Here is a 26,909-nt window from a genome sequence, read left to right as displayed (position 1 = left end):
ATTTCAATATGCAAGGTACATGCCGACAGACTTGTCAACATACATGGTGCATCCAAGGGCAAGAGTAGAGCTATATTTAATCATCTGCACCTCCCTAAAATGAGAAAACACTGGACTGCAAGAACTGCAATTAGATGCTTGTGTGTTTCCATAAATGTTGAGAAGAAAAACAGCATTAAATAACTTAAAGAAACACACTCTTTCTTCTAACAAAGCAATAGTACTGCATACCTTTTGTTATCGCGGTTGCTGCTTTTTAAGAATGAATAACATAAACAATTGTAAACTGGATGAAATTTAATTTCTATAAATCTATACAATAGTGTTCAAAATAATAGCAGTCCAATGTGACTAACCAGATTAATCCAGGTTTTTAGTATATTTTTTATTGCTACATGGCAAGCATTCGTGATATGCACGCTCTTAAGGCTATGCAATTGGGCAATTAGTTAGGTTAGGTCATCATTTTTGTGAAAAAACAGGTGTGAATCAGGTGGCCTCTATTAAAGGATGAAGCCAGCACTTGTTGAACATATATTTCTCTTTGAAAGCCTGAGGAAAATGGGTCGTTCAAGACATTGTTCAGAAGAACAGCGTACTTTGATTAAAAAGTTGATTGGAGAGGGGAAAACTTGCAAACAATTATAGGCTGTTCAGCTAAAATGATCTCCAATGCTTTAAAATGGAGAGCAAAACCAGAGACACGTGGCAGAAAACAGAAGACAACCATCAAAATGGATGGAAGAATAACCAGAATGTCAAAGGCTCAGCCAATGATCAGCTCCAGGATGATCAAAGACAGTCTGGAGTGACCTGTAAGTGCTGTGACAGTTAGAAGACGTCTGTGTGAAGCTAATCTATTTACAAGAATCCCCCGCAAAGTCCCTCTGTTAAAAAAAGGCATGTGCAGAAGAGGTTACAATTTGCCAAAGAACACATCAACTGGCCTAAAGAGAAATGGAGGAACATTTTGTGGACTGATGAGAGTAAAATTGTTCTTTTTGGATCCAAGGGCCGCAGACCCGTAGTTTTGAGTTTGTTAAGTCAATGGCAGACACTGATATTGTTTTTAACACACCCCTTCCAACTAATTGCCCAATTGCACAGCCTTAAGGTGCTGGGTCTTGGTTTTCTGAGAATCTACTGCACCTACTGGTACCTTGTTTACCATGTAGCAATAAAAATATACTAAAAACCTAGGTTAATCTGATTAGTCACATTGGACTGCTCTTATTTTGAACACTGCTGTATGTGTGTTCAAGTGGCTGAAAGGGAAGGCCAAAAAAAAAAAGTGCCACAAACCTGCATTTTTTAAATGGCCAGCAGGGGGCGACTCAATCTAGCAGTCTATGAGAAATTTACCTACTTCTCAATTGATTTATTACTTGTCATTGTCCTCATGAGTTCATGGTCTCAATTGCTAGTTTCAAGTCTTCATCAATACAACTCAATGTTCATTATGTACATTTTGGTCCCTTTTAGAATAAGATTGACAATAAAGCGAGATATGCTTTAGGACGTGGCTACTCCCTAGCACAGTGTCCTCTGGTTCTCAGTCCCATCCACCACCAGCTTCATCCCCCTGTCCAAATAAAGTCTCTTCTGCCTCCAAAACAAACAAGATGGTGATGGCACAGTTACCAAACTCAAGGCTTCAAAATGGTATTCCACAAATCCAACTAATCCAACAAATACAAAGTCCTCCTGGTAACTTTCAAGGCTATCCACAACCTCGCCCCCCCATATCTGTCCGACCTTCTCCATGTTCCCACTCCCTCCCGCTCCCTCAGATCCTCTTCCTCAATACACTTGTCTGTCCCCTCCGCCCGTCTCACCACCATGGGAGCAGAGCATTCAGCCCCTCTGCTCCCCGCCTCTAGAACTCACTACCACCCCAACTCGGTAACATTGACTCACTCCCCCAATTCAAATCACTACTCAAAACACATCTGTTTAAAACTGCTTATTCCGTCTGATGACTTTTACCCTGTCCAATATATCTATTGTATTGTATTGTTATTAATTCTGTATTTTATTGTATTTTATTGCTGTTTCTTTTCTTTCCTTTTGTACGGTGTCCTTGAGTGCCAAGAAAGGCGCCTCCAAATAAAATGTATTATTATTATTATTATTATTATTATTAGGTGTTGTCATGGTGGCAAGGTCAACTCACTTTACTTCAATTATTACACAAGGAGTGTAAACACAGTTACTGTGGGGAATATAAAGCACAATATGGCCTCACAACACTCACATCAACGGTTGCAGAGGTGATATCAGCAGGTGAAATCTGCTGCTTAACTTTAAATCATCAGCTACGCCTTAGATACAGACGTTGGAACTCACATTAACCTTTTGTGTCAACTGTAAATCCATCTTAAAGCTGCTGCATTATGGACTCGGCCTACTCTGTTCTCCCTTTGCCAAGAAAAGGCTTGTCTGCAGCTTTTTGCTGGGGTTACTTATGATCGTGGAATGAATCTTTAAGATATCCAGATATTGTTACACTCACCGGCCACTTTATAAGGTACACTTCACAAGTAGACATGGTGAAGACAAGCTGCTGAAGTTCAAAGCGAGCATCAGAATGGGGAAGAAAAGTGATTTAAGTGACTTTGAACGTGGCATGGTTGTTGTTCTGAGTGTTTCACAAACTTCTAAACTAACAACCATCTCTAAGGTTTACAGATACTGTATGTATTGTAGATTTTCTGTCATAGCGTCCATGTTCTCTGATTGGATGTCTCTCTCTACAGATGTTTTGCGGTAATCACTTAACACACGACAGCAAAGATATTCCTGCTCAGCGCTGGTTAAGCTTAATAAGGACTTACACTGAATTCAGTAATAGATACAAACAGCTGATGCAACCCGACCCTGACAGTTAACACATGCTGACGTGACTGCGTGACAAGAGTCGCTTTGATCAGACTGTTGTAACCTGCAGTAATGCCATTGATTGGTGTAAATGGATAATGACTGCTCGGCTGAACCGGCATGGATTTCAGCTTCCGCGCGCAGGCTTTAATCCAGGAAAACTGTACAGTGTCGCTTTGAGTCCTTTCAACATGTCAGCTGAGCAACATTAGATCTGACAGGCCCCCAACTCCTGTCTCCATGGTAACACATGAGGTCCGGCAGCCAGTTGTCAAGGCAGCTGTTGCCAGGGTGCAGACAACCTCACCTGTTGCGCTCTAAAGACATGACCTAAGTTTGTGTGTGTGTGTGCATGTGTGTGTGTTTGTGTGTGTATGCATGCAACACATTCACACCCCCAATTTGTCAAATGCTGAAGTTTAATCACTACGATTTCAAATTTGACGCTTGGGGTAACCTGCCAGCATCTGTTTTCCGTTTCAGTTTCCTTCCTTCCATAGTAGCTTTTCAAAATTAACTCCCATTTTCACAGGAAATGTACAGTTAGGTTAAAGCAGAACTACTTGGTTAAGATGAGGAAAAAGATCATAATTTGGGTTAAAACATAGGTGTTGAGAACATGATGTCGTAGGGCTCTCCCGTTATATTTCTTTAGACGATTTTTGCTTTTTTCATGCTAAATGACTTCTTTCCAAAAAATGTATGAGCATGATTATTTGTGGAGAAACTCCAAATCTGGTAGACAGCAGTCTAATATGACAATATTTGCTTTTTTTCTATATGGGACACCTTTCTCCTAGGTCAAGGACTGGGGTTTGTTTGACCCATCACCCGTCCTGAACTAATTTTCCTGCTCTACTTTATGTTCGCGTGATGTCTATTGCGTAATGTCTGGCATAAAAAAATGTCTTAAGTGAAATAACGAGATGGACAATAATTTATTCAACACAAGTCTAATTACTCAGATCATATGGGCACAGAAAACAAGTACAGGGGCCGAATCCACTGTAAAGACTAAAAGGATGTCCATTATTTTATTAATTCTTCCGGAGGAATGAGTGCATTACATAGACTTAGATAAAATAATGGCGTTCTTCAAAGTTTGAATTAGTTTGCTGATTATCACATTATTTGCATGATATACAGACACAAGAAACGGCCTTTAGTGTCTTCAGTGATGCAGACTTGACTGACCATGAGTCTGTATTTGTGAGTGTCAATGGGCTGGTGTGTGATGTGATGCATGCTGTTCATAGACACTCATGGCAGTTTGGTTTTGCATAATACTGTTAAACTTTTCATTATTCAAAAGTAGTGGATAGAGCAAACACACACACACACACACACACACACACACACACACACACCCTAACACCCTCCTCTCACTCCCAGATACATTAGGCTCCTTTTTTAAATTTTGGCCACATCTGTGGAATGAGCCTCTCCTTAGATTAATATACATTATATTTATAGTGATTCATTCTGCCTTAATAAGTGAAACTGACATCTGTTGGCTGTCTGAGCATCCTCAGTGTCACCTTCACTGTCTGGGGGAAAGCTTTTCTTCACTGGCTGACGTGAACAGAACTTAAAACTGGAAGCATCCAACTGCTTATCTCACTCCCGCTGCATTATGGGTGCATTTCAATGACGGTAGCAGTCCTTCCTGTAAGGTTGGGGGGTCATCATTTGCTTCCTGTGTGCTGCTTCTGGTCGTGTTAATGGTTCCAGCAGGAGAACATGTTGACCTTTGACATCTACACGTCTGGAAACGTTGAACACCAGCTATGTCTCTCTGCGTGGGTGCAGGAGTGTGTGCAGCCGAGCATAGTGTGACCTAACCCCTGCAGTTAGTCATAAGAATAGACATAGATAAAATGGATCACACACACGCACACGCATGTGCACGCACACACCGCTCGCAGTGACATCACTTCCTCACTGCGTGACCTTGCCATGACAAAAGAAGCATACTGTACACGCAACACAGTACATTCATGGCTGAACGCTTATGGGTTTTTTTTCCTGTCGTAGTGTTGGAATAAATGTTTCTCTCGTGTGTGTGTGAATGACATGAGGCTTGTATGTTCAGATCCTACCACGTCATCATGGTCATCATGGTCATCATGGTTACCTGCCTGGACATCATTACTTACCAGGTTGTCAGGGAGTTCAGGGATAACCACAATGACCAGAGTGAGATATATGAATAGACCACATGGAATACACACACACACACACACACACACACACACACACACACACACACATACAAACACACACAAACACACAAAAACTTCATAGTAACAAAACATTAGAGCAGCATTTATTCCCACCAAATGAAAAAAACATGAACGTTCTCTGAAGGACTTCTGTGTGTGTGTGTGTGTGTGTGCGCACGAGTGCGTGCGAATGTGTGCCTGCGCGCGTGAGTGCGTGCGTGCGTGCGTGCGTGAGTGAAAGACAGAGAGCGAGAGAGAGACTTTACTTTATTTTTTCTTCTTTTTTTGCTGGGACAGCAAATGCTTGCTTTGGCAATATATACATTGTTACGTCATGCCAATAAAGCCAATTGAATTGTATTGAATTGAATTGAGAGAGAGAGAGAGGGGTTGGTTTGGCCACAGTGGTTTTTTGTAGCTTTACTTCTTTGAAATACTGCAAGGTACTAAATCAGTGTGTGTGTGTGTGTGTGTGTGTGTGTGTGTGTGCTGTTTCTCTGTACAGTACATTAACCTTCAGATGTTGTTTTGTTTTGCAGTTTTTGGAGCCCATATCTCTGTGTAAAAAAAAAAAATGTGAAACGTTTTGAAATAATATATCTTTACCCATAACTCTGAACATTTTTTTTAACATTATCTGCAAAGAAATGTGTAAAAAGCAATCTTCTCACACTAAAAAGAGCATCTGTGAATAAATTAGACAAAGATCATAGTAAGAAATTTAACTTAACAGTTATTAGTTGTAGATTCACTTTTAAAATGTCCAGCCTAACCAGCGTGTAGTGACACAGAAGAGGACTGTAGTACTTGAGTCCGGTCTCAAGACCACTTACAAAGTCTTGAAATTGTCTTGGTCTCTGTTGACAGGAAGTTGTTCCTGTCAGAACAGACAGAACACTGGCTGATGTATTAGATTAGTCTGAGTTCAGAAGACAAATCAATCTTGTTTATAGATTTTTTTTCTGTCCATCTTAACTCCTTTAACATTGGACAGACACTATTGCCTGTTATGGTTGTTTCTAATTTCACAATTCTGCCTGTTTATACCACTTTGACTTATGAGATAAACATTTTGAACACAAAAAAAAATAAATCAGATTTAGAAAATTATGTTTGGTTTCTTTTAACTTTCAAAACACAATCATGCTCAGTGAAGAATTTTAAATGTTTTTTTTTTGTGACATCTAAAAGAAGTCATGTGATTTGAGTCAGCCTGAGCCTTCTAGACTGCCTTCAAACTTTTGTAGTTATTTCTTTAAATATTCTACATATTTTCCAACCTTTATTTAAGTCTAACACTTTCTGATTGTTTACATGAGACATTATTGTTCTGATTATGTTGTTATTGTGAGTGTGAGAGCACTCAAAGCCCGCATTTAAAAGCAGATGTGGCTATCCATGTGACTCCAGTGGCGTGTTTTGGGTGTATGTATTGATTGAAGCACGCTTAATTTGAATTCATCACCTTCAATCCTTGCTAGCATGTAAAAGAGTCTGGAGACGCAGTCAGTCATTCATGGTTATTAGAAGTTTATTCACTGTAAGTGTTTTTATGCTAACAAGCTGCTGCAGAATGACTGTTGCCTGGCAACACCTGCTGAGTCTGAGGACTTAAAAAACATTAGAAAAGGCTACTTTGATTAAATGTCTCTCTAATGGTAGTTCAGGCTTTTTCCATTTCCTCAGTTTTATCTGTGTTCTTTCCTGCAGGAGACAAAGACCAAATTCTTCTGCAATTTCTTCAGTTTTTTGGCAGTTTACTGGCCCAGACACTCGCCAGTTGAAAAACTGAACATAAATACAACTTTTCCTGGTGTATAAGAAAACTCAACAGGCCGCCTTTAATTTAGATCTGTCACTGGAGATCTGCAGTCTGTTCCCATCCTCTGAATCACCACCTACAGCTCACATTTGTCTTGTGATTAAAACAATTTGTTTCCACTGAGAAATTTCTCCTGATCAGGGAAACAATTGATCTATGGCTAAGCCACACCCCCAAACGCGATGAGCCAATCACAGTGCGCATAGCTAACTCAATACACTCGGACATTCTCTGCTATCACATCCATTGAAATGCATTGGAGTTAGTCCGTTTTCAATCATTTTTATGTGTTTTTTGTTGAGATTTTAAGTTTAAAATGGTCAAACGGTGTGCATGGGGTACATGCAACTCTGACACAAGGTATAGCCCAATAATATGGGAGCAGTAACCCGGTTCCCTATGGCAGTGATTCCCAACCGCAAGTGTGCCGTAAGAAATCAATATCTATCAATATCAAATCCAGCGACTCCGTCTTAACGAGCGCTAATGAGCCGGCCGACCTCGTTAGCGTCAGTTAGCTACAGTTAGCTCTGTAGCAGTACAGTGTGTATGTGCTGTTGCTGCAGGAGGTGTTCACTTAGCGATCTCTGTTTGTTTACAACAAGCACCAGAATGAGCGGTGTCAGTGGGGTGAAAAGACGAGTGAAAACCTCTAACCTGTTAATGAAGGCCCTTTTGGTGACTTCGAGATGATATTTCATTTTTCTGTCTCCAAAAGTGATTAATTGCCTCCTGTGAAATTTCTCTGACTGTCACAGGTGCCATAGCGCCCGTCACCGAGTGAGTGGAGGGGGGCGGGGCTTAGCCATAGGTGAATTGGCCAATCAGAGCTCAGCAGGCAACGTCATCTTATTTATAGCTGCATTTGTAAAAATGTCAACAAATTTTGATGACATCAAGCAACTCAATCAGAATCCGGCAAAAGCACCACTTTAAATGTTTACTAGAGTTGTGCTCTAAAATACTTCTGGAATAAGTGGCTGAAAAAATATAAATCGACTACAGGAAAAACTCCTAAATTAACATATTTATTGACTGATGTGAAAACTGTTCCTACACAACTTCCAAGTCAACTGTAATTAACTTACTACTGGTTGGTTTGGGCATCAATAGCTGGCAAAGTGTACCTAATAAAGTGGCAGTGTGCTCCTCATCTTCGTAAAGGTTGGACATGTTGTGTGTTCTAAGATGGTTTCTTGGTGGTAACGAGTGGTTATTTTAGTTCCTGTTGAACCACTCTGTCCATTCTCCTCTGACCTCTGGCATCAACAAGGCATCAAGGCTCTCTGGATATTTTCTCTTTTTCTGACCGTTATCTGTAAAACCTAGAGATGGTTGTTAGATCAGCAGTTTGTAACTGCCATGTGATAGGCTGGTTATTTGAATTAATAAGGAGTTGAACAGGTGTACCTAATAAAGTGGCAGGTGGAAGTTATTTCTCCGGCCTAACAAGGGATAAATTAAATTATCAAACAAAATGCTAGTTTAATCTCACTAGCAGGCTTTTCTCTACCCTTTACAATAACTCAAACAACCTTCAGCTCCACATCTGGCTCTATTCCAGCAGCAGCAGCTCGGTTCAACCACTGATGATTTCATTACTGGTGCCACTGGTGCTGCTGGCTTTAATGCCGCAACTGGAACAACCAGAATCATTCAGGCTGATATTTGCTGGTGGAATTAAATCTCACTCTCACACGGATGATGGAGAGTTCACTGAACACACACAAACACAGAAACACACGCACACAAACACACATTAAAGTCCTCTTCCAATGGCTAGCAGATGTCCTGTCGGGTTTGTGGGTGATGTCAGCCTCGGTGTGAGGGCACATACAGAAGGTGCTCCGCTTTGTTCCTGTCCAGCATGGCAGCACAGATGAAGACTGTCAAATCATTCAGCTTCTCTTCTCTGTCTGAGGTTGTTGGCTATAAGCTCGTTCTATCTCTCCGTGCGTGCGTGCGTGCGTGCGTGCGTGCGTGCGTGCGTGCGTGGAGTCAATTCAATGGCCCCAGGTTGTTCGGTCTGGTGTGTTTAACAGCCATATGCTGCTGTAATCACTGCTGCGTTGCTACTGTACAAACATGCGCTGAGTGTGTGTATATGCGGTGAACATCTCTGATGCAGAAAACACATGCTAGATCAAAGGTGTGTGTGTGTGTGTGTGTGTGTGTGTGTGTGTGTGAGGGAGAAAGAAGAGCCAAGAGAGGTACAAGACATGCGTTACAGCTATTTTAATACTGAGACACAAACTGGATTTTTGACCACACTGTTAACATAATGAATTAATCTAAAATTATCGTGTGTGTGTGTGTGTGAGAGAAAGAGAGAGAGATGAAAGGATAGTCAACGTGTTCTTACACTATGTCCTTCCTTTCTCTTTCAACATGGGACCCGACGGATGTTTAATGTTGATGTAACAACCTCTGCTTTTCTTACAATCACAAGAATAAGAAATTAAGCAAATCCGAGCATGATAGAAAAATGGAGAAGAAGAGTCATTCTCAATGTAAACACAGCCACAAGCTACTTCTACTTTGGTTCCATTTTCACCATATTATATCCTGCTGAAGGCAAGAACACCATCACATCTAACACACTCCACACTTCAGATAGGATTATTATATCCTGGTACCACACCTCTGAATTGGTGCCTCAGATTTTTCAGTAGTTCAAATATATGGACTTATTTATCAGTATCCAAGTCACAGCAGGCATTGTAGGTATTTGTATGAGGCAAAACTGTGTTTTAAGTATTGTGCTGCTGCAGAGACTTCCCAGATTTCAAATTCATATTCGACAGAAATAAGAAAAACATTTTGTTTGAGAGAGATTGTCCCAAAAAAATCACACCATCATCTTTTAAATATAATTTTCAATACAAATGGGAAAAATTATGCAAAAAAGATAACTCGCCCCAATTTCACAAATCATATCACAGTTGCAATATTAGTAAAAAAAACCAAACTATCTAGGTTATTATTTCTTCATAAAGTTCAGCCGCCATAAGAGACTCCCAGTTGGTAAAACACCTCAGTGATCCATTCATATCTTTGTAGGCAGGATCATGAATGGGAAAGACAAAATAAAAGATTGACACAGGTATGAACACTTTACTCTTAGATTGTCATATTATTTGATCAATTTTAAACACCTTAAATTAATTGCTACCTCAGCTTCTGTAATGACTGAAATGGAGATGAATGGACAGATATGTAGATATGCATTTGCTAATATGATCAGAACCAACATGCTGCCCTCTCCACAGTTCTCACTCTTCTTTTTTACATATTTAAAGTTTCAGTTTTACCCAAACTATTCTGCACTACTCTAAAACTAACCAGAACCAAACTGATACTGTAAGCTACACATGCCCTGTGAGGGGATTTTGTTCACTCCAGGTGTTTAAAGATCATTGATTCATTAATTCTCTTTAACCGCTTATATGAACTCTGGTCGCGGGGGGCTGAAGCTGATCCCAGCTGACATTGGGCGAGATACGGGGTATACCCTGGACAGGTCGCCAGACTATCGCAGGGCTGACACATAGAGAGGACAATCATTCACACTCTCATTCACTCCTACAGGCAATTTGGAGTCACCAATTAAACCTAAGCTACATGTTTTTGTACTGTGAGAGGAAGCCAGAGTACCCGGTGAGAACCCACGCTGACACGTGGAGAACATGCAAACCACACAGAAGAGCCACAGGCCGAAGTTGAACCGGCGACCCTCTTGCTGTGAGGCAAGAGTGCTAACCACTACACTGTCTTTATTTTGATTCTCTCTATTTTATCATGCTTTTCTCTGTGATAAAATATATTTTAACATCAAAATGTAGAGAAAAATGTCTAAATTAACTTTATTAAGTCAACATGAACTAACCTGGCTCCTGTTTAATACAGCTAGGGGTAATTTTATAATCAAGACCAACTGCAGCCTTCTCCCTAAAACATATTTATATAGTATAACTGGGAGGTGATGAGTTGATATCAGCAGCAGCTGTATGCATCAACATTATTTTATAGTATCTAATGAGCAGACCAGAGCACAGTGGAGCCCCTGCTCTTTCTGTGCTCTATGAGACAGAGTGACTGCTGGCAGAGGGTGATAAGTGAGACAATATTCTGCACAGCCGGGGTGCTGAAAGTTCAGGCTGAATATAGTGGGGATATTGCTGTTATTAGTCCTACGTTTACAGTACAGTTTAAAAAAAACATTTAGAATTAAAATGACTTTACAGACATTCAGAATAGTCTTAAAGTAGGGAGTAAACAACTATATACAGCAATACAAAGGCCAAACATAAGCTCTATCTGCCTGTGAGGACTGTGTAAAAGTCAGCTGTGTGACTGTGAGACAGTCGAGGTCTGTACAGACAGAAGGGATGGGCGATTATTCAAATTTCATTTTCTATTACAATTTTGCCATCCAGCGATTATGAAAACAAGATAATCGCGAAAAGCGATTTGTGTGTTTTGTTCTGTTTCACAATGATTCTCGTTTTTTCTTCTGTTATAAATCCAGTTCACCTCTCTTCTTCACTGAGCAACTGACTGTTGAACAAAATGCTGAATATATTTTAAAGAGTTTTTTAGTAGGTTGTGGCAATGCAATATTAGACATTTTCCTTTATTATTTTTATATATTGAATACATGTAGAAGTATATGATTCATTCTAAAGTTTTTTTTCCCAATTTAATTATATTTTAAGGTAAAGAAAGATCACATTATTTATTATTTTTATATATATAAATAAATGTTTGTTGATTACAAACATTACAACACAGTTGATGTTGTTTATTTTGATTCATTATTTTTTGTTATGTATTACTATAGAAATATGTTATTCATTTCTAAGTATTTTTTATTTAATTACATTTAAAGTTCAAGATAAAATTCAGTTAAAAGGACAATAATTTAAAGCTTATTTATGGCCTCCTTTCTTAAAAAAAAAAATAAATCTCACCCTCACAATCACATCCTGACACCATCAGAGGAGTTCTGCGAGTCTGTTTGGTTCCCCACAGGAATAGAACATCTACTGGTAGAACCGCAACCAAACCCCACTCTGACTCACCATCACTTTCCTGTCAAACACAAGATGAAAATCACTGCTCAGAAGAAAGCTGAAAGGGTGTGTGTGAGAGTGTGTTTGTCCAGAGACAAGACTGACAGCTTCCTGTGTGTGTTGAAATGACAAAAGCTGTTTCCTCTCAACAGTAATGGACAAATGAGTCTCACTCGCTCACCGGCCCATCAACACACACACACACACACACACACACACACACACACACACACACACTTCCTCTGCTGTGTGTATTATGCTTTCAGAGAAGAAGCTGCTGATGTTGGCAGCACACTCCTCTCTGTTATTTCCTTAATTTCCTGGAACACAAACTGTATTTTTATGCAAATCATTTTTAATTTAATATAAAGACTTTCTTACCGCTGGGCCGTGTGTCTCTATCACGGATGAACATTGTCTTCTGTGAGAAGAAACCGCGAGCGAGCTGAGACAGCTTGTTGTGGTTTCTTTGGATCCATTCATTAACATTATCAGTCAGAGTGAGCAGTCAGAAGTCATTGATTTGTTTCTCAGTAGAGCTTACCATGCTCAGCTAACACTGTGTGCAGAAACAGGAGGATGTTTTAGGTGTGTGCAGGTGTAGCGGCATCCTGTGACTTAGCATCAGTTTGCAGGACAGATAACTAATTAGCTGCTCAGCATGTAAAAGAACCTGCAGATGTCACTTCGGTTTAGCGGCAGCTCTCTGATAGCCTGCCAATCAAACTTAGACACCAACACTCCCTGTGGCTGACTGAGTTGATGAGGAGCATAATAATTTTCACAACATATTTAAAAAAACACATTGACTTAAATGTGCAACACGTCCTCCGACCCTCCAACAAGCACATGGGCCCTGCAGTAGCATGAGATCAACACGTCTTCATGCTTAAACTAAAGCTGCGCTATTAACACACTTTTATTGCAATATGGAGTAGTACAATTTCCAAATTGCGGGAAGCGCATTAAATTAAGCATATACAGTGCTTAACAATGTCACAGCCTACAAATCTTGTTCTACAGACTTAAGATTTAAATCACACCATTATCACTTTAGTGGAAATGAGATCAATTAAGCAGAAATTTGATTTCACACTTCGCAATATCACACATCAAAATAATCATAAATCGATATTTTTTCCAAATTATGCAGCCCTAACTTAAATATAACGGTCACAGTTTCAAACACATGGTTAACGGTGTGAAACGGTTGCAGTTTAGTTCGGTTAAGCTAGCAAAACTACTTGGTAAAGTTTAGGAAAAGATGGTTTAGGTTAAAATAAGTATGCTTGTTAAGTTTGGTACATAAGTTACGTTAAGTATGTAACATTAAGTAAAGTATGTCACTCAAGTTAACTCATGATAGTTAAAGGACATGAACAGTTTGACCTGTCCATCCTTCCCAATCTCCAACCTATATGGACTTTGTTGCCCTTTATACCCAGTTACCCAACTGACCCCCTTTGCTCTGGTCATAATTACAATGGCCACTAAAGTTTGCCACCTAACAATATATGTAAATATTGTTTGTGATAAGTTGCTTGTAGGAATGACCTATGGGAGGAGGACAGTCTCAATTTTAGACTACAAAAAGAAGTAAGTAAATATGACTTCAGTTGGACTTTAAAACAACACAGCATGCATGTGGAAATGTGAAGCATAAATCTACAGATAAGGAGCTTAACTTTGCTAAATCATTGGTTTAATCTTTTAAACATATTTGAGCCACCTACACCTGGAAACAATCCATCTCCTGCTGCTGCAGGTTAAATTGCTCCATCAGGTTTAGGTTCAATCAATACTATTTCTGTAAACCACCAGGCACATGTGAGCCAGCATAAAACTGATCAATTAGATCATTAACCTTGAACGACATTAATGTTTGTGTCTAACAACATTAATGTTTGTGACTAACGACATTAATGATCGTGACTAATCACTCTGTCGCTGCAATGTGGACAGCTCTGATTGGTCACACGTGTCAAGACTGACCTCTGACTGTAGCTGAGCGATCTGATCCCCGTACATCAGTCATTAATGGTTAAAGATGTTCAACTGAGATAAAATCACCTGGGATGCATTTGAAATTTGTATATAAAAATACTGGGTAGAAAAATACAATTCCAAACTGAAAAGGAGGTTTAATCCTAAAATGTCCCCTTTACCCTCTTTTTTGTGTCCTTTTTTAAAATATATTTATATATTTCATGCATACAAAGCAGGTTTGTGTTTATGTCAGCGCTTTGAAACATGGAAATGACTTTTCTCTCTCTCTTTCTGTGTCCTGAGATAGATTTTGCCGACTTAGCGTTCTCACTGGAATGTTCTTGGAGTGTGTGTGTGTCTAAGTGTTTTGCAGCCAGGACAGTGTATCACATGCACATACACACAGCAGGGCATGGGCATTCAGGCCTGTTTTCTACTGAGAGAGACACATAGAGAGAGAGAGAGAGAGAGAGAGGTGAGGGGATAGAGAGAGCCTTAATAAAAGTGAGAGATGGAGAGAGATTTCATAACATGACAGACGGATGACCAGATGAACTGAGAGGGAAAGAAAACCAACAAAACCAGGGGAATGAAATCATAAAGATATGAGGAGATGCAAAGGATGATAAAATGGAGATGCATTTATTTCACTACATGCACACATGATTCTAATACTGCTCATGCTTCCACTGAACGGTTGCTCACAATGCCATATGTCACAGTATGTTAAAGACAAAAGAACAAAAAGCTAGGTGTGTGTGTGTGTGTGTGTGCGCGCTCTGTCTCACAGGAATGTTGATCTGATAATGGGATTAATACTAAAAGCTCCACCGACTGACTGTTTCTCTCTGTGTGTCTTTCTGCAGGGTCACTGAGGACTGAAGGCATCAAGGCGTCTGATGTTCTTCCTGTGCTGAAGGAGAAAGTTGCCTTCGTCTCTGGTGAGTATCACTTACTGTAGGAAATCACCAAGAATTCAGTCCAAGACGGGGAATCTGTGGTCACAGTATGCTATGTGTATGCTAAAGTTGTGTGAGATCACATCCAAGTCACTGAGGTCATAAAGGATTTATTCACAAAGGATCATATCTTACCAAAAAGAGTCCTCCTAAATGATGCTGACTGTTCCTAACTTACAGCCAAATTCATGAGAAGGATTGCACGGCTTTTTTGGCTGGAAAACCTGCTCAAATAAAACAAAAAACATGCACGGCTGAGCAAACAGCATTTTAGTGCTATTAGATGTATGCATCTGGTGACAACATTGCCCCCTTTTAATGCAAATGAGCCTCATTGCAGTTAAAGTTAAATTCCCAAAGATCAACGCTAGTAGCGACACACAGTTATAGTAAAATGAAGTGCTTCTTTAAAGAGCTGGTGGTAAGTGAAGCGCACCAACACCACAACAGTTTCTCTCTGTCACATTTAAATGCCTTGACTGAAGTTTTAAAAAATGCCTCTGTAACTCATCAGTCAGGACTTGTAACACACTTTCTGAAAAAAAATGTTTTTCTCTTTTCTGGCTGCTGTGTTCTTTATGCAAAAAAGGGCAAATTGCACTCAGCTTCAAAACATTATGGGAGTGTTTTCGCTGTTATTTAATTAGTGAAATATCTTTTGCAAATCTGACCCTGAGACGTCGGGAAGATAGCAGGTGAAAGTGATTCGCAAATCATGGAGCTATCAGCAGCTTCAGTCCATTCCTTGTGAATTAGCATGTGATCGTTTCGTCTTAAGAGCTATTCAGAAAACTACTGACATCAATTTTAAGTAATGAACAGAAGGAACTTTTAAGATAAGAGACATCATGTTTCACTAATCACCTGCACAGTTACTTTATTAGATAGAATGGAATTTTACCTGGAAATCCAGTGACAACGTAAAAACCAGCTTAATGTATTTAAATATGGACACAGTGGCACATTATGATGATTTAATTCATATTTAAAATAACGCTTTTAAAACTCTGACTTAGGACCTGCATTTTGAGCGAAATTACTTGAATAACTTGAATAAATGAATAACTCCAGATCTCTGTACCTGTCAGAGCTCCTAATGTTGGTCTGGGACTCCTCTGTCAAACTCCTCAAGGTCTCATCCAAGCCAGACAGGTCACATAGTCACAACAGCTCATAGCTGAACACATTAAAAGCTGTGTATATGACAGCGGACATGAGGAGGAGTCACCCATAATGATCCCGCTCTTCATACTCAATCGCACCGTGTCAGCCTTTAAACCTTCAGGACTGCAGAAAACATCAGCAGTGTGGACCAAGAACCGGCATACCTCCTGAGACAGGAAGCGAGCAGGCAAAATCATCACAGGCTCTTCACACCCTGAACATGACTTATGTGAACTTCTCCCCTCTGGCAGGCACTGCAGCTCGCTGCACGCCAAAGCAAGCAGAGGAAGCAGACACATGAACGCTTTCACTCCACAGGCCATCGCACTCACATACACCCGGCCATGGGATGTGTTCTGATTCTGAACAAACAAGGTGTGACATCATGTGACCTCAAGTTGACCAACCAAAAATATTGAAAATCTTAATCTTCACACATGAACAATGACTGCGGACTGTGAAGAACCCAATAACAGACATACTAGTGTTTTTGTTCTTTTGCTCCAAGGCCTTCATGAGTCCATAATGTTGGTCCAGATCTGACACAGACCCAAAAAAAACTTACATAAATTCAATGTGTTTTGAGAACAGAAGGGGACACAAGAACAGTCAGAACAACCTTAAATAAACCTGACAAAATCTGAAATGCAGTCTTATTTGAACAGCACACACAGACTGTTTAAAAGAAGTGGATGAAGTCAGGATGTGATCCTGGTTCTGGTCAGTAAACCTATGGGATTAAAACGCTGCCATAAATCGTACACTCTTAATGAGACCTGCGCGCACCCAAATCAAACTTCCGTGCGCGCATACGCATTCGCAGCACTTTCAAATCACTCGCGAGCTATTTTATATCGTGCATCTCTGCTCCCTAGAGCGATATTGTAGCCTGCGAGGACAAAAACACATTTTGCGTGCGCAGAGTCCGCTCACCTATACTGTGAAAATAAGACAAGCATGTTGAAGTACATTGCTTTGTGTGACATTTTACAAACATTCAAGTCAAGACAATGTAATTCACATAGCATCAAATCACAATTCATGTTATTCAGGCATTCAGGGCTGTGTGGTTTGTCCCGTTTGTCCTAGTAGAGCTGCCTTACCTTGCTGTCTAATCAGCGAAGTCGCTCAACCAATTATATTCCCCCCCAGACAAAAACCGGCCCCAAAAACACACACAGCAGAGGAAAATTTTGCGAGCAGACTCTGCGCATGCAAAGTGTGTTTTTCTCCTCGCAGGCTGCAATATTGCTCTAGGGAGCAGAGATGCAGGATACAAAATAGCTCGGGACTGATTTGAAAGCGCGCAAAACTAAATGTGCGCACGGATGTTTGATTCGAGCGCGCGTAGGTCTCATTTTGAGTGCACGATTTATGTCAGCGTTCTAATCCCATATAAACTCATGAAAAAAAACATTCTATACGGTAACTAGAAGGAAAATCAGGGATGCACAATCCAGTCATCTTGCAGTGTTCACGAAAGTGGAAAATAAGTTGAGTATCTGCCTCGTGATTCACTCCGTAATGTAATTGCTTTTTCCCTGGCCCAAGCTACACATTTCCTCTAAGTTATTTTGCAAGGAAAAACATACAAACAACAATCCAGTGACTTCATTAAGGGTGAAGTAAAGGTTTGCTGTTGTTCTTTGTCTGGTATACTGATAATTTAAGGGTTTTTGGAGAGTTAAAACATCAACTTGGATTTTTGGAAATTTAAAAAAAAATTCATTTTCATTTTATTTGGTATTTATACCAATAGATTGAAAAAATCAGGAAAATAATCATTAGTTTCATCTGTCGTGAAAATGTTTTACAAAGAAAAAAATTGTTTTAACCTGCTGGCTGAGTTTGTTATTAATCAAACTATGTTAATATTTTATGCTCAACATGAATTTTACACCAAGAAGGTTTTTAAAATGTAGACAAATATGGATAGCACTAAAGTGCAAGATTTAAGCACTATTTTTCAACATCTTATCAGTTGTATTACCTAGTTGTAGTTATTGTGTACCAGTGAAAAAGTAACTCTGGAGTAGAGAGAGAGAGAGAGAATCCGTCATCAAGATTCCTCCTTAGATTACAGCAGCGTGCTCCCTCCCAAATCACACACACACACACAGGCCACGACTGAGTAGCAGTTTCATAAACAGTGTGGTTTGTGTTTTTTACATTAATCTAACCAAACCATCTCTACACACATCATTTATCAGAGTGAGTGAGAGCTGCAGTTTGTGTTTCGGAGCCTTTCGGAGAGTGTGTTTACTGTGTGATGGAGCTATGATGGGAGTTATGTTACAGATAGGGAGATACTGAAGCTATTAGTGTAAAGTAATGTGCAGATTAACACTGATACTGTCTGCTCTGTGATAATGGAGTGACAGTGGTTTTAGAGTAACGTCTGCTCTATAATTACACTTCTTTAATGGTTACTTTATTGACTTTGTGATGTGGATTAGTTCATTTTAATGCATGTCATGTGATCTAGTGCAAAATAATGAACATATCTATTTCACTTTAGGATGATGTTTTAATTTATTTATCAATATTTGTTTTTATTTTTATCATGGAGCTTTAATTAACAATAACCTATAATAAAACTACTGCGACTAGTAAGTCCATTACAAGTACTACCTTGTAATGTTTCAACCACAAATTGTCTACTTCAGCTCAAAGTAAAGAAGTAAACACCTGTATTTAATAGGAAATTAATGATGAAACATCACAGTGTTATCTATTAATAGGCCTACTCTTATTAGCCTGAATGAGTCATCTGATATGAGAATTAATTTTCTGAAAAACAAGAGACTCATTCGTCCACTTCTCTAATCATATTGTCACTCTTTACTTTTACACATATCCAACACTGTGTTTTAAGGATAAGCAGATGATTTGCTGTTTTATTTGTCAAATCTTAAGAGGGCAAAAATATTCTTTACTAATTGGGGAAGCCTACTTGGGAGTATATTTTTTATTATAATACTTGTGAAAAAGTGAAATACTAAAGGATGACATGGGAGTGGATTTTCACTCCTGTCCTATCACACTCTCACACAAAAACTCAAGTCCCATCCTAACCCCAATTTCTTAATATTTTAGTGAACTATCGCTGTTATTGTTAATCATGTCCCGTCCGCTACTGTTGAAGTTTTTTTCTTGTCCTGTCCCAGTGCCATGATAAATAGTTAAATTGTCTCTTAGTCCTGTCAGATTACTGTGAGTTACATAATTCCAAAGAAATGTCAGCATCTAATACAGATTCAGAATATTGTTTGGGTAGTTTATCTAATCAGCAGATGATGATTGCATTACATTGAATAAAAAAAAGGTGTGTTCACTTTTTTCTCTACTCTACATGACAAAGAGCATCTGCGTTTAAAATAAATCCAGTCATATCTATGAACATCAAATAAAGACACTAGTGTGCTGATGTTTGTTTCTGTATTTTTTTATTATCTTTTCATTGGTACCTACTTGGTATTGCTTATTTTGGTATGTGTGTTTGTACTCTTACTCAAGTAGTTATTTTAGGACTACTTGACTTCTACCTGAGTACTTGTCATTTCTGATGATTAATTATCAAAAATGTATCAATATTCAAACCTATAATATTGTTGCATATAGATATTGAGATGTTTATGTATTGTGCTACAGAGACAATACATCTTAGTTTTTGTTCTTTATATGAAATTTGATGATGAACATATGAATACCTAACAAACACTACATAAAAACAGTAAACATCAAGCTGATCATCTGTATGTGTGCATGCACAGGTGGGCGGGATAAAAGAGGTGGACCCATCCTGACATTTCCTGCGAGGAGTAACCACGACCGAATAAAACAAGAAGACCTGAGGAGGCTCGTCACCTACCTGTCTACTGTTCCCAGGTACACATAACTACACACAAACAAGTACCATGTGTATTCTTTCTTTTTAGACTATATTTCATCATATTTACAGTTGTTATCTACTAGCCGTATGAACCTTAGTATTCAGGACATTGACGTTTAGTGTACCAGACTTGATAAAGAGAAGAGGTGCAGGGTGAAGTGCGTGCAGAGTGCTTCAGTGCTGTTCACACCGTGGAATCAAACACTCCTTTCTTCCACATCACAGCAGCAGACTGAGAGCAGCGTTTGATTTGCATCAGCATGAAAGCTGCAGTGTTTGCAGCAGACAGCAGCGAGTCTGTCACACTCCACTTCAAGTCCATTTATTCCTCGCTGCTCCTTATCACAGGCTAGGATGTTACACGGAATGAGCTAGTCTGCAGAAAACTCATCAATAATCAGTCACAAACCAGTCTCTGTGATGCTCTAAATATGTAAAGAAACATACGAGTCAGCTTTCAATTAGCTGAGTAAATTAACAGATGTCAGAGCGTCCTTGAATGGAACAACAGGGAGTTTTCAATTTAATCTCTGCTTGCATGTTAACACATTTACCTGGCTGACTAGACTGCAGTGTGATTGAACCAAACTAGCCCCAAATCTGTACCATCGTTTGATCCCTATCAGCCCCGCTCTGATTCCTCCTGCTAATCGAGCTGCTGTTTCCATGGCGACAAGTGGAGTTTGTGCTTCCCCGAGGCAGACTATAATGGATGTGCTTTTGTTGAATCTTTATTAATAGAGGTTGTGTGTGTGTGTGTGTGTGTGTGTGTGTGTGTGTGTGCGGGTGTGCGTGTGTGCATGCGGAGGTGAGGTCATTTCAGTATATTTTTACTCTCCAATCAGCAGCAGCTGAGTTTAAAAACCCATTAAACTCCAGCATACACATCTGGTGCTCTGCACTGGTTTCATATCAACTTCCTGTCTCCAAGAAATATACCATTTTATTAAAATTTCCCCTCCATCAAATGCGTTTGTTTACATATTTACAGACACGTATAAATGTTGCATACACATTATACAACCCACATAATTTAATATGCAACAAGCACAACCAGACTGCCATCTGGAAGACATTCTGGTATCATATCACATTTATGCAAATTTGGCCCAAAACAGATCTGAAAATATTTGCATTTCAGTGCTTTCCCTTGCTTTCTGGGAATGACTATATCTGATCTGTACCACATGGGAGCAAAATTATTACTGAATTAATTTGATGACCTAATGTAAATAATGTGTAACATCTGTTTTGCATTAAAGTGTTCAAGAGATAGTTTTACATTTTGGCATAAACACTTGATGAAAATATTGATTCTACTCCCATATCTGTCCAGTAAATATAATGCTTCATGTGCTTCTCAGATGGCCCCGTTTCCCAAGTTTAAACAACACATCCATTCTATAAAACTATAAAAATGTTGCTTTAGTTGACTTAATAAATAACTTTTCTAACTTCTAATCTAGGTACTTGACTCGGTGTGGACGGCAAATAATGGTTAAAACCTAACACTATTATAAATGACACCTAACGTATATTAAAATTAAATGTGAGCAAACATTTTTTTTGCCTAAATCATCTCCTCATGACGCCGGCCACCTATGGTAAAATCGCCTACATCATCAGTTGATCAGATCATGTGATTTTACCCATTTAAGATAATGGCCTATGTCAAGTGTGTGACTTAAGCGGATTTATTATGCCTAAATTAAAATAAAATGTGACTTAGGCAACTTTTTGAATGCCTTTGTGACTTAAGCAAGATATGTTAACACTTTATTTTGAAGTTGTCTACATAAGAGTGACATGAGCGTGTCATAAACATGACATGGGATGTGTGTTGAACATTAATGACACTTTGAAGTAACATTAATGCTCATGATACTTGTCATGTCAAGTTTCTGACAGGTTTTTGAGACTCTTATGTAGCACCTTCAAAATAAAGTGTTACCATATCTTGCTTAAGTCACAAAGGCATGTTCAAAAAATGTAAAAGTCATTTATTTCTCTTAAGTTACATAATTTACACACAGTGTTATTACTATGCCAATAGCCATCCTTTTTGAGTGAAATGATCAATAAATGTCATATGTTACACTTTTGGTGAAGTTTTTTTGTGTTTCCTGCAAAATTGGAAAAAATGAGTTATGCGATTATTTTAAATGGGTGACGATTAATGAACATATAACCTCTCCATTGTCTTTCCTCAGCGAGGATGTATGTAAACGTGGTTTTACTGTCATCATCGACATGCGTGGATCTAAGTGGGAGCTGATCAAGCCTCTGCTGAAGACCCTGCAGGAGTTTTTCCCCGCTGAGATCTGCGTGGCGCTCATCATCAAACCGGACAACTTCTGGCAGAAGCAGAAGACGAACTTTGGCAGCGCGAAATTCTCCTTTGAGGTCGGGGCACTTCTGTGTTTTAATTCTGTCTAAATTATAGTCTCCCTTCAGATTCCATGTGTGGGAAGTTATAATGTTCAGTCAAGATGTTCTTTACCTTGAAAGGATTGAGTATTTGTGCTAGAGCTTTTCCGCTCTTATAAACCTAGACGTTGACGCATTCGGCAGAAACTTAAATCACTAAATTGATAGGGTTACTCTTTAATCCACAACACCTGTCATGTTGCCCGATGTATCGTTGCATCTTCCCTGATTATCTTTGAAAAATAGGTTAATATTCTGATTTAATACATATTATTGTTTCTTTAGCTTCCATATTTTGTAGTAAACTAGCTAGGAGATATGTTGTTTCTGGCTAACAGTTACCGTTATTTATGCTAACATTAGTTGGATGGTCCCATAGATTAAGAAGATAGCCCGAGCTAAAAGTGTTTGGTTAAGGTTAGCTAACGCTTCAGATGAGCAGATAACTTTATTTTGTTAATCTTAGCAAATCTCACAACAAATACTGTATAGTAAACTTATATATACCATTTAAAATGATAAAAGCACAAGTTTATGGTCTAACTTTTTGGTTAAATTTAGCCAACTAATTGTTCAGTTTAGTAGGCGTGACTGTTAAACTGTTAAAAAAAGTTCACTTTACCCCTTAAAAACAGTTTCGTTTCAAAGCTTTTGGAAGAAGTCTGTTCTCCACAGTGCCAGTGTATCTGCTCTCCACATAAAAAACACATTTCAAAGTTTAAGTGTTAACAATGTTGGACTCAAGAGTTCACACGCTTTTGCTCGCTTGTTAAATTGCCACCCTGCCAAACATAAGGAGGTGAAAGCCTCTTTTATTAATTTATGTTCTGTTACACTGTAAAATAAAACGTCCACTACTCCTTTCCCTCTACTAATTAATGTACAATACCAAATACCAGTATTTTACTGCTTTTTTCACAGCCCATTTATTGTGAACGCATCATTATAGGGTCAATCTTTCAGCAGGTAAATCAAGACTCACCAGTGACACCAGTGCAAGTTGATCTGATCCATAAGACTCAAATTTACTTTTTGCAACCTGGTAATCATTAAGATAAGATGTATGCTTGATCCAACAAAATCAAGTATCCTGGTTTAGTTATAATAACCTATAAAGGAATATTTCACCCCTGAAATTACCATTTGTAGACCAGTTACTCACTGTGTGTAACCTTGAATTCTTGAAGAATTAATTAAACGGAGAATCCTAAAATGTCCAAAAGTGTAGTAAATCCTTTATGAATTCAGTTGAATGGAGGCCAGGTTTAAGAACAGCTAAACATCATAAAACATCAATTTCACATGCTAGCTGAAATCTTACTAATGACAACACTTTAAGCACAAGTGTAAGCATGCTGTTAGTACAGACTGGCATGGCGAAGGGTAAAGTATTCCTCTAAGTCCCCAGCCGTTGTTTTGCTTTTATCATGCTCATACATGCTGTACTGATGGTATTTGTGTTGTATTTATTTTGTTTACTGTGTGCATCAGACTTGCATGGTGTCAGTGGAACATATGGGACAAACGTGGATGATCCATCTCTGCTAAAAAAAACAACCCCAACAAACATACATTTTGATGTTCCTCTTGAATTTCTGTTTGTGTGCATCAGACCAGCATGGTGTCAGTTGAAGGTCTGTCCAAACTGGTGGATCCCTCCCAGCTGACGGACGACTTTGAAGGCTCTCTGGACTACAACCATGAAGAGTGGATGGAGCTTAGAGTGTCCCTGGAGGAGTTCATGTCCAATGCTGTTCACCTGCTGTCCAGACTGGAGGACCTGCAGGTGATCTATAAAAAAAAAAGAAGAAAAAAACCCCTCTACTCTTATTTTTCTTCTCTTCGCTAGCATAAAGCTTATGCATCGATTACAGATGGCTCTTAAAGTTATGTACTTACTTGATTCCTGTGGTCGAAGGCTTGTACCATCAGATCGAATGCACTTATTGTAAGTCACTTTGGACAAAAACGTCAGCTAAATGACATGTAATGTAATGTAATGGGGGACGGACAGATAAATGGGCAGATGAGTGAATGGTCCATCAAGGGCTAAATAAATGAATGGGAGGTAAAAAGGATTAAAGGATTATTTATGGGAATATGGAAAAATATGTACTGTGTGTTGCAGGAGCTTCAATCCAAGAAGGAGTTTCCTGCAGATGTGGAGGGATCTCGTCGGCTGATCGATGAGCACACACAGCTGAAGAAAAAGGTGAGCAGGACAGTCTGATACGAACTGTAGAAACATCAAAATAAACAGGTATAATCACCCACAACTTTGAATCATGTCAAGGCACGCAAGTTATTTTTCTACTCTCCTGTAGGTGCTAAAGGCTCCAGTGGAGGAGTTGGACCGGGAAGGCCAGAGGTTACTGCAGTGTATTCGATCTAGTGATGGTTTTTCTGGGAGAAACTGCATCTCAGGCTCTGCTGACTTCCAGAGCTTGGTGCCCAAGGTAAGCTCACTCCAACCGATGAGACTCCACATCATTATAATCTCTTGAAAAATCATATTTTAGCCATGATACAGTTGAGAAAAGGCCCTTCAAAGAATCCAGGGTAAACAAGCAGAAATTCTAAAAAAAAAACATTTTTTATCATGGCATTCTGTCTTGAACTTGTTATCTACAGAGGCCTATTATAAGATATACCGTGGGGAGTGACTGTTAACATTCACACAACACAACCAGCACTTAACACAAAAAACACACTTGACTGTACCATAATGTATGATTAAGTACATAGTCTCATTCTTTTGTCACCTGGTTAAGGTACACAGCTTGTTAGCATCCCTCATTAAGGCTAATGAGAAGTACTCGCTGCGTGTCAGCTCATTAGCTGAAGGACTCCACAGGAAAAGTTGTGAAAGAACACAGTGAGTTTCATTGCCCTGGTTGTTTGCATAGAACACATACACCCTACATTCAAAGAGAAAAAATGCATTCATATTAATATTTAATATGAATACATTTACCTCAGAAAATGACGACAGCTGACGCATTGAAAATTCAGAGGTATGTCAGGGGAAACTTGACATGCCAGATCTTTCACAACCCATTGGTGCAGCTCAAAGACATGAAGATAGCAAAGCACTGTCTGGGATATGGATGAATAGACAAGATGAAATCTGAAAAGTAACTGACTTTTTTGACTTTTAAAGAAAAATTCTTTAGCAAAACAAAATTTAAAGGTAGTGTGATTGCATGTTAACTGATGCAAAAATACATTTGCAAGTGTTGCAACTTGAGCAGGAAATTTGCTTGAAGCATTACACATTAGGATTTTCTGCAGATACTGGAGATATCAGACTGAAGGATAAAAAATATAATATATAATTATATTATATTTTGAAACAGTTGGACTAACGGAGGCATGATTATCTGCTTTTTTTTCTTTTCTTTTTTTTAAGAAAACTATTTAAAAAATCCAGTTAAACTTTGCTCCAAATTGAAAAGACATCATAGGTAACTAACAATTTTGTTTGTTTCTTTTTCTATTTCTTGCTTTTTGCCAGGTGGCCAGTCTGCTGGATAAGCTCCACTCCACAAGGCAGAACCTCCATCAGATGTGGCACGTCAGGAAGCTGAAGCTTGACCAGTGTTTCCAACTGCGTCTGTTTGAGCAGGATGCAGAGAAGGTGAGTGATACCAGAGCCCGATGCCACCAGATGAGCAGAAAACATATATTGTAAAGGTTGCATTACGTATAATAAAACAAGAATGCAATTCATAGAATGGATTGTGTTTGAAACAAAGAACTCTAAACATAAATTCTATTTAGATTGAAATGCTTTCAGCACTTACATGTTGCATTGCTGCAGCTGCTTCACAGAAAAGGTTGCCCAGTGATGCATTATGCAAAAACCCAGGCTTTTATTTTGAAGCAGCTTGAGGGATGGGATGCACAGAGAAAGTGTTCATTAAAGACATTGTGAGCAGATCTGTTGATATTGTACTAAATATTTAGTGCTTAGTTTGAAATTACAGGCCAGAGGCACATCTAGTATTTCCTCCTCACCCCTCTGGATGCTCATCTTTACTTCCATACAGGATCTGAACTTCTGTCCAGTTTTCCTTCCTCCACAACAGTTTTATACATCTGTGTCGCTATAAATGTCTTCAGTGAACTGAATGAATTAGCCTGTTTATCTACACATAGGAACATAGTTGGCAGTTAATCCAGTGGAAAATCAGCCAGCATTGCTTCCCTTACACCAGCTAAACGATTACCTGCACTCGGATTCCATTCATCATTATCATACCAGCCTGTTTACAGCAACATGTAAAGCTATTTCAGTTTCTTTCCAAACTGCTACACACAGAAAAGATCAGACTCTCTGATGTGAAGGGGTCTGTATAGTAATTTTAACTTCTGTAATGCTTTTATTTTGTAAACACAACCTCATAGCTAAGAAATACTAACAGCCAAAATACACTATTAACTTAGTAATTAACTTCTTGTAAATATTACTTGTTCTTAAAATGTGCT

The 26,909-nt window shown here is 38.9% G+C and overlaps 1 protein-coding gene across 1 annotated transcript in view; it reads left to right on the top strand.

Annotated features, from left to right (window-relative positions):
* The window catches only part of kalrna (kalirin RhoGEF kinase a), a 170,349-nt gene that overhangs the window by 33,231 nt on the left and 110,209 nt on the right, over positions 1–26,909 (top strand). Inside the window, exons 2-8 of the mRNA XM_059343329.1 lie at positions 14,846–14,920; positions 19,876–19,990; positions 22,205–22,397; positions 24,034–24,207; positions 24,550–24,633; positions 24,746–24,877; positions 25,936–26,058. Of these exons, the coding sequence (XP_059199312.1) occupies positions 14,846–14,920; positions 19,876–19,990; positions 22,205–22,397; positions 24,034–24,207; positions 24,550–24,633; positions 24,746–24,877; positions 25,936–26,058 (896 nt within the window). The remainder of the gene's footprint in view (positions 1–14,845; positions 14,921–19,875; positions 19,991–22,204; positions 22,398–24,033; positions 24,208–24,549; positions 24,634–24,745; positions 24,878–25,935; positions 26,059–26,909) is intronic.

The sequence above is a fragment of the Centropristis striata genome, chromosome 10 (genome assembly GCF_030273125.1).
Source record: "Centropristis striata isolate RG_2023a ecotype Rhode Island chromosome 10, C.striata_1.0, whole genome shotgun sequence".
In the NCBI taxonomy this organism is placed as follows: Eukaryota; Metazoa; Chordata; class Actinopteri; order Perciformes; family Serranidae; genus Centropristis; species Centropristis striata.
The sequence above is the reverse complement of the archived record's forward strand: the minus strand, read 5'-3'. Positions and strand labels throughout refer to the sequence as shown.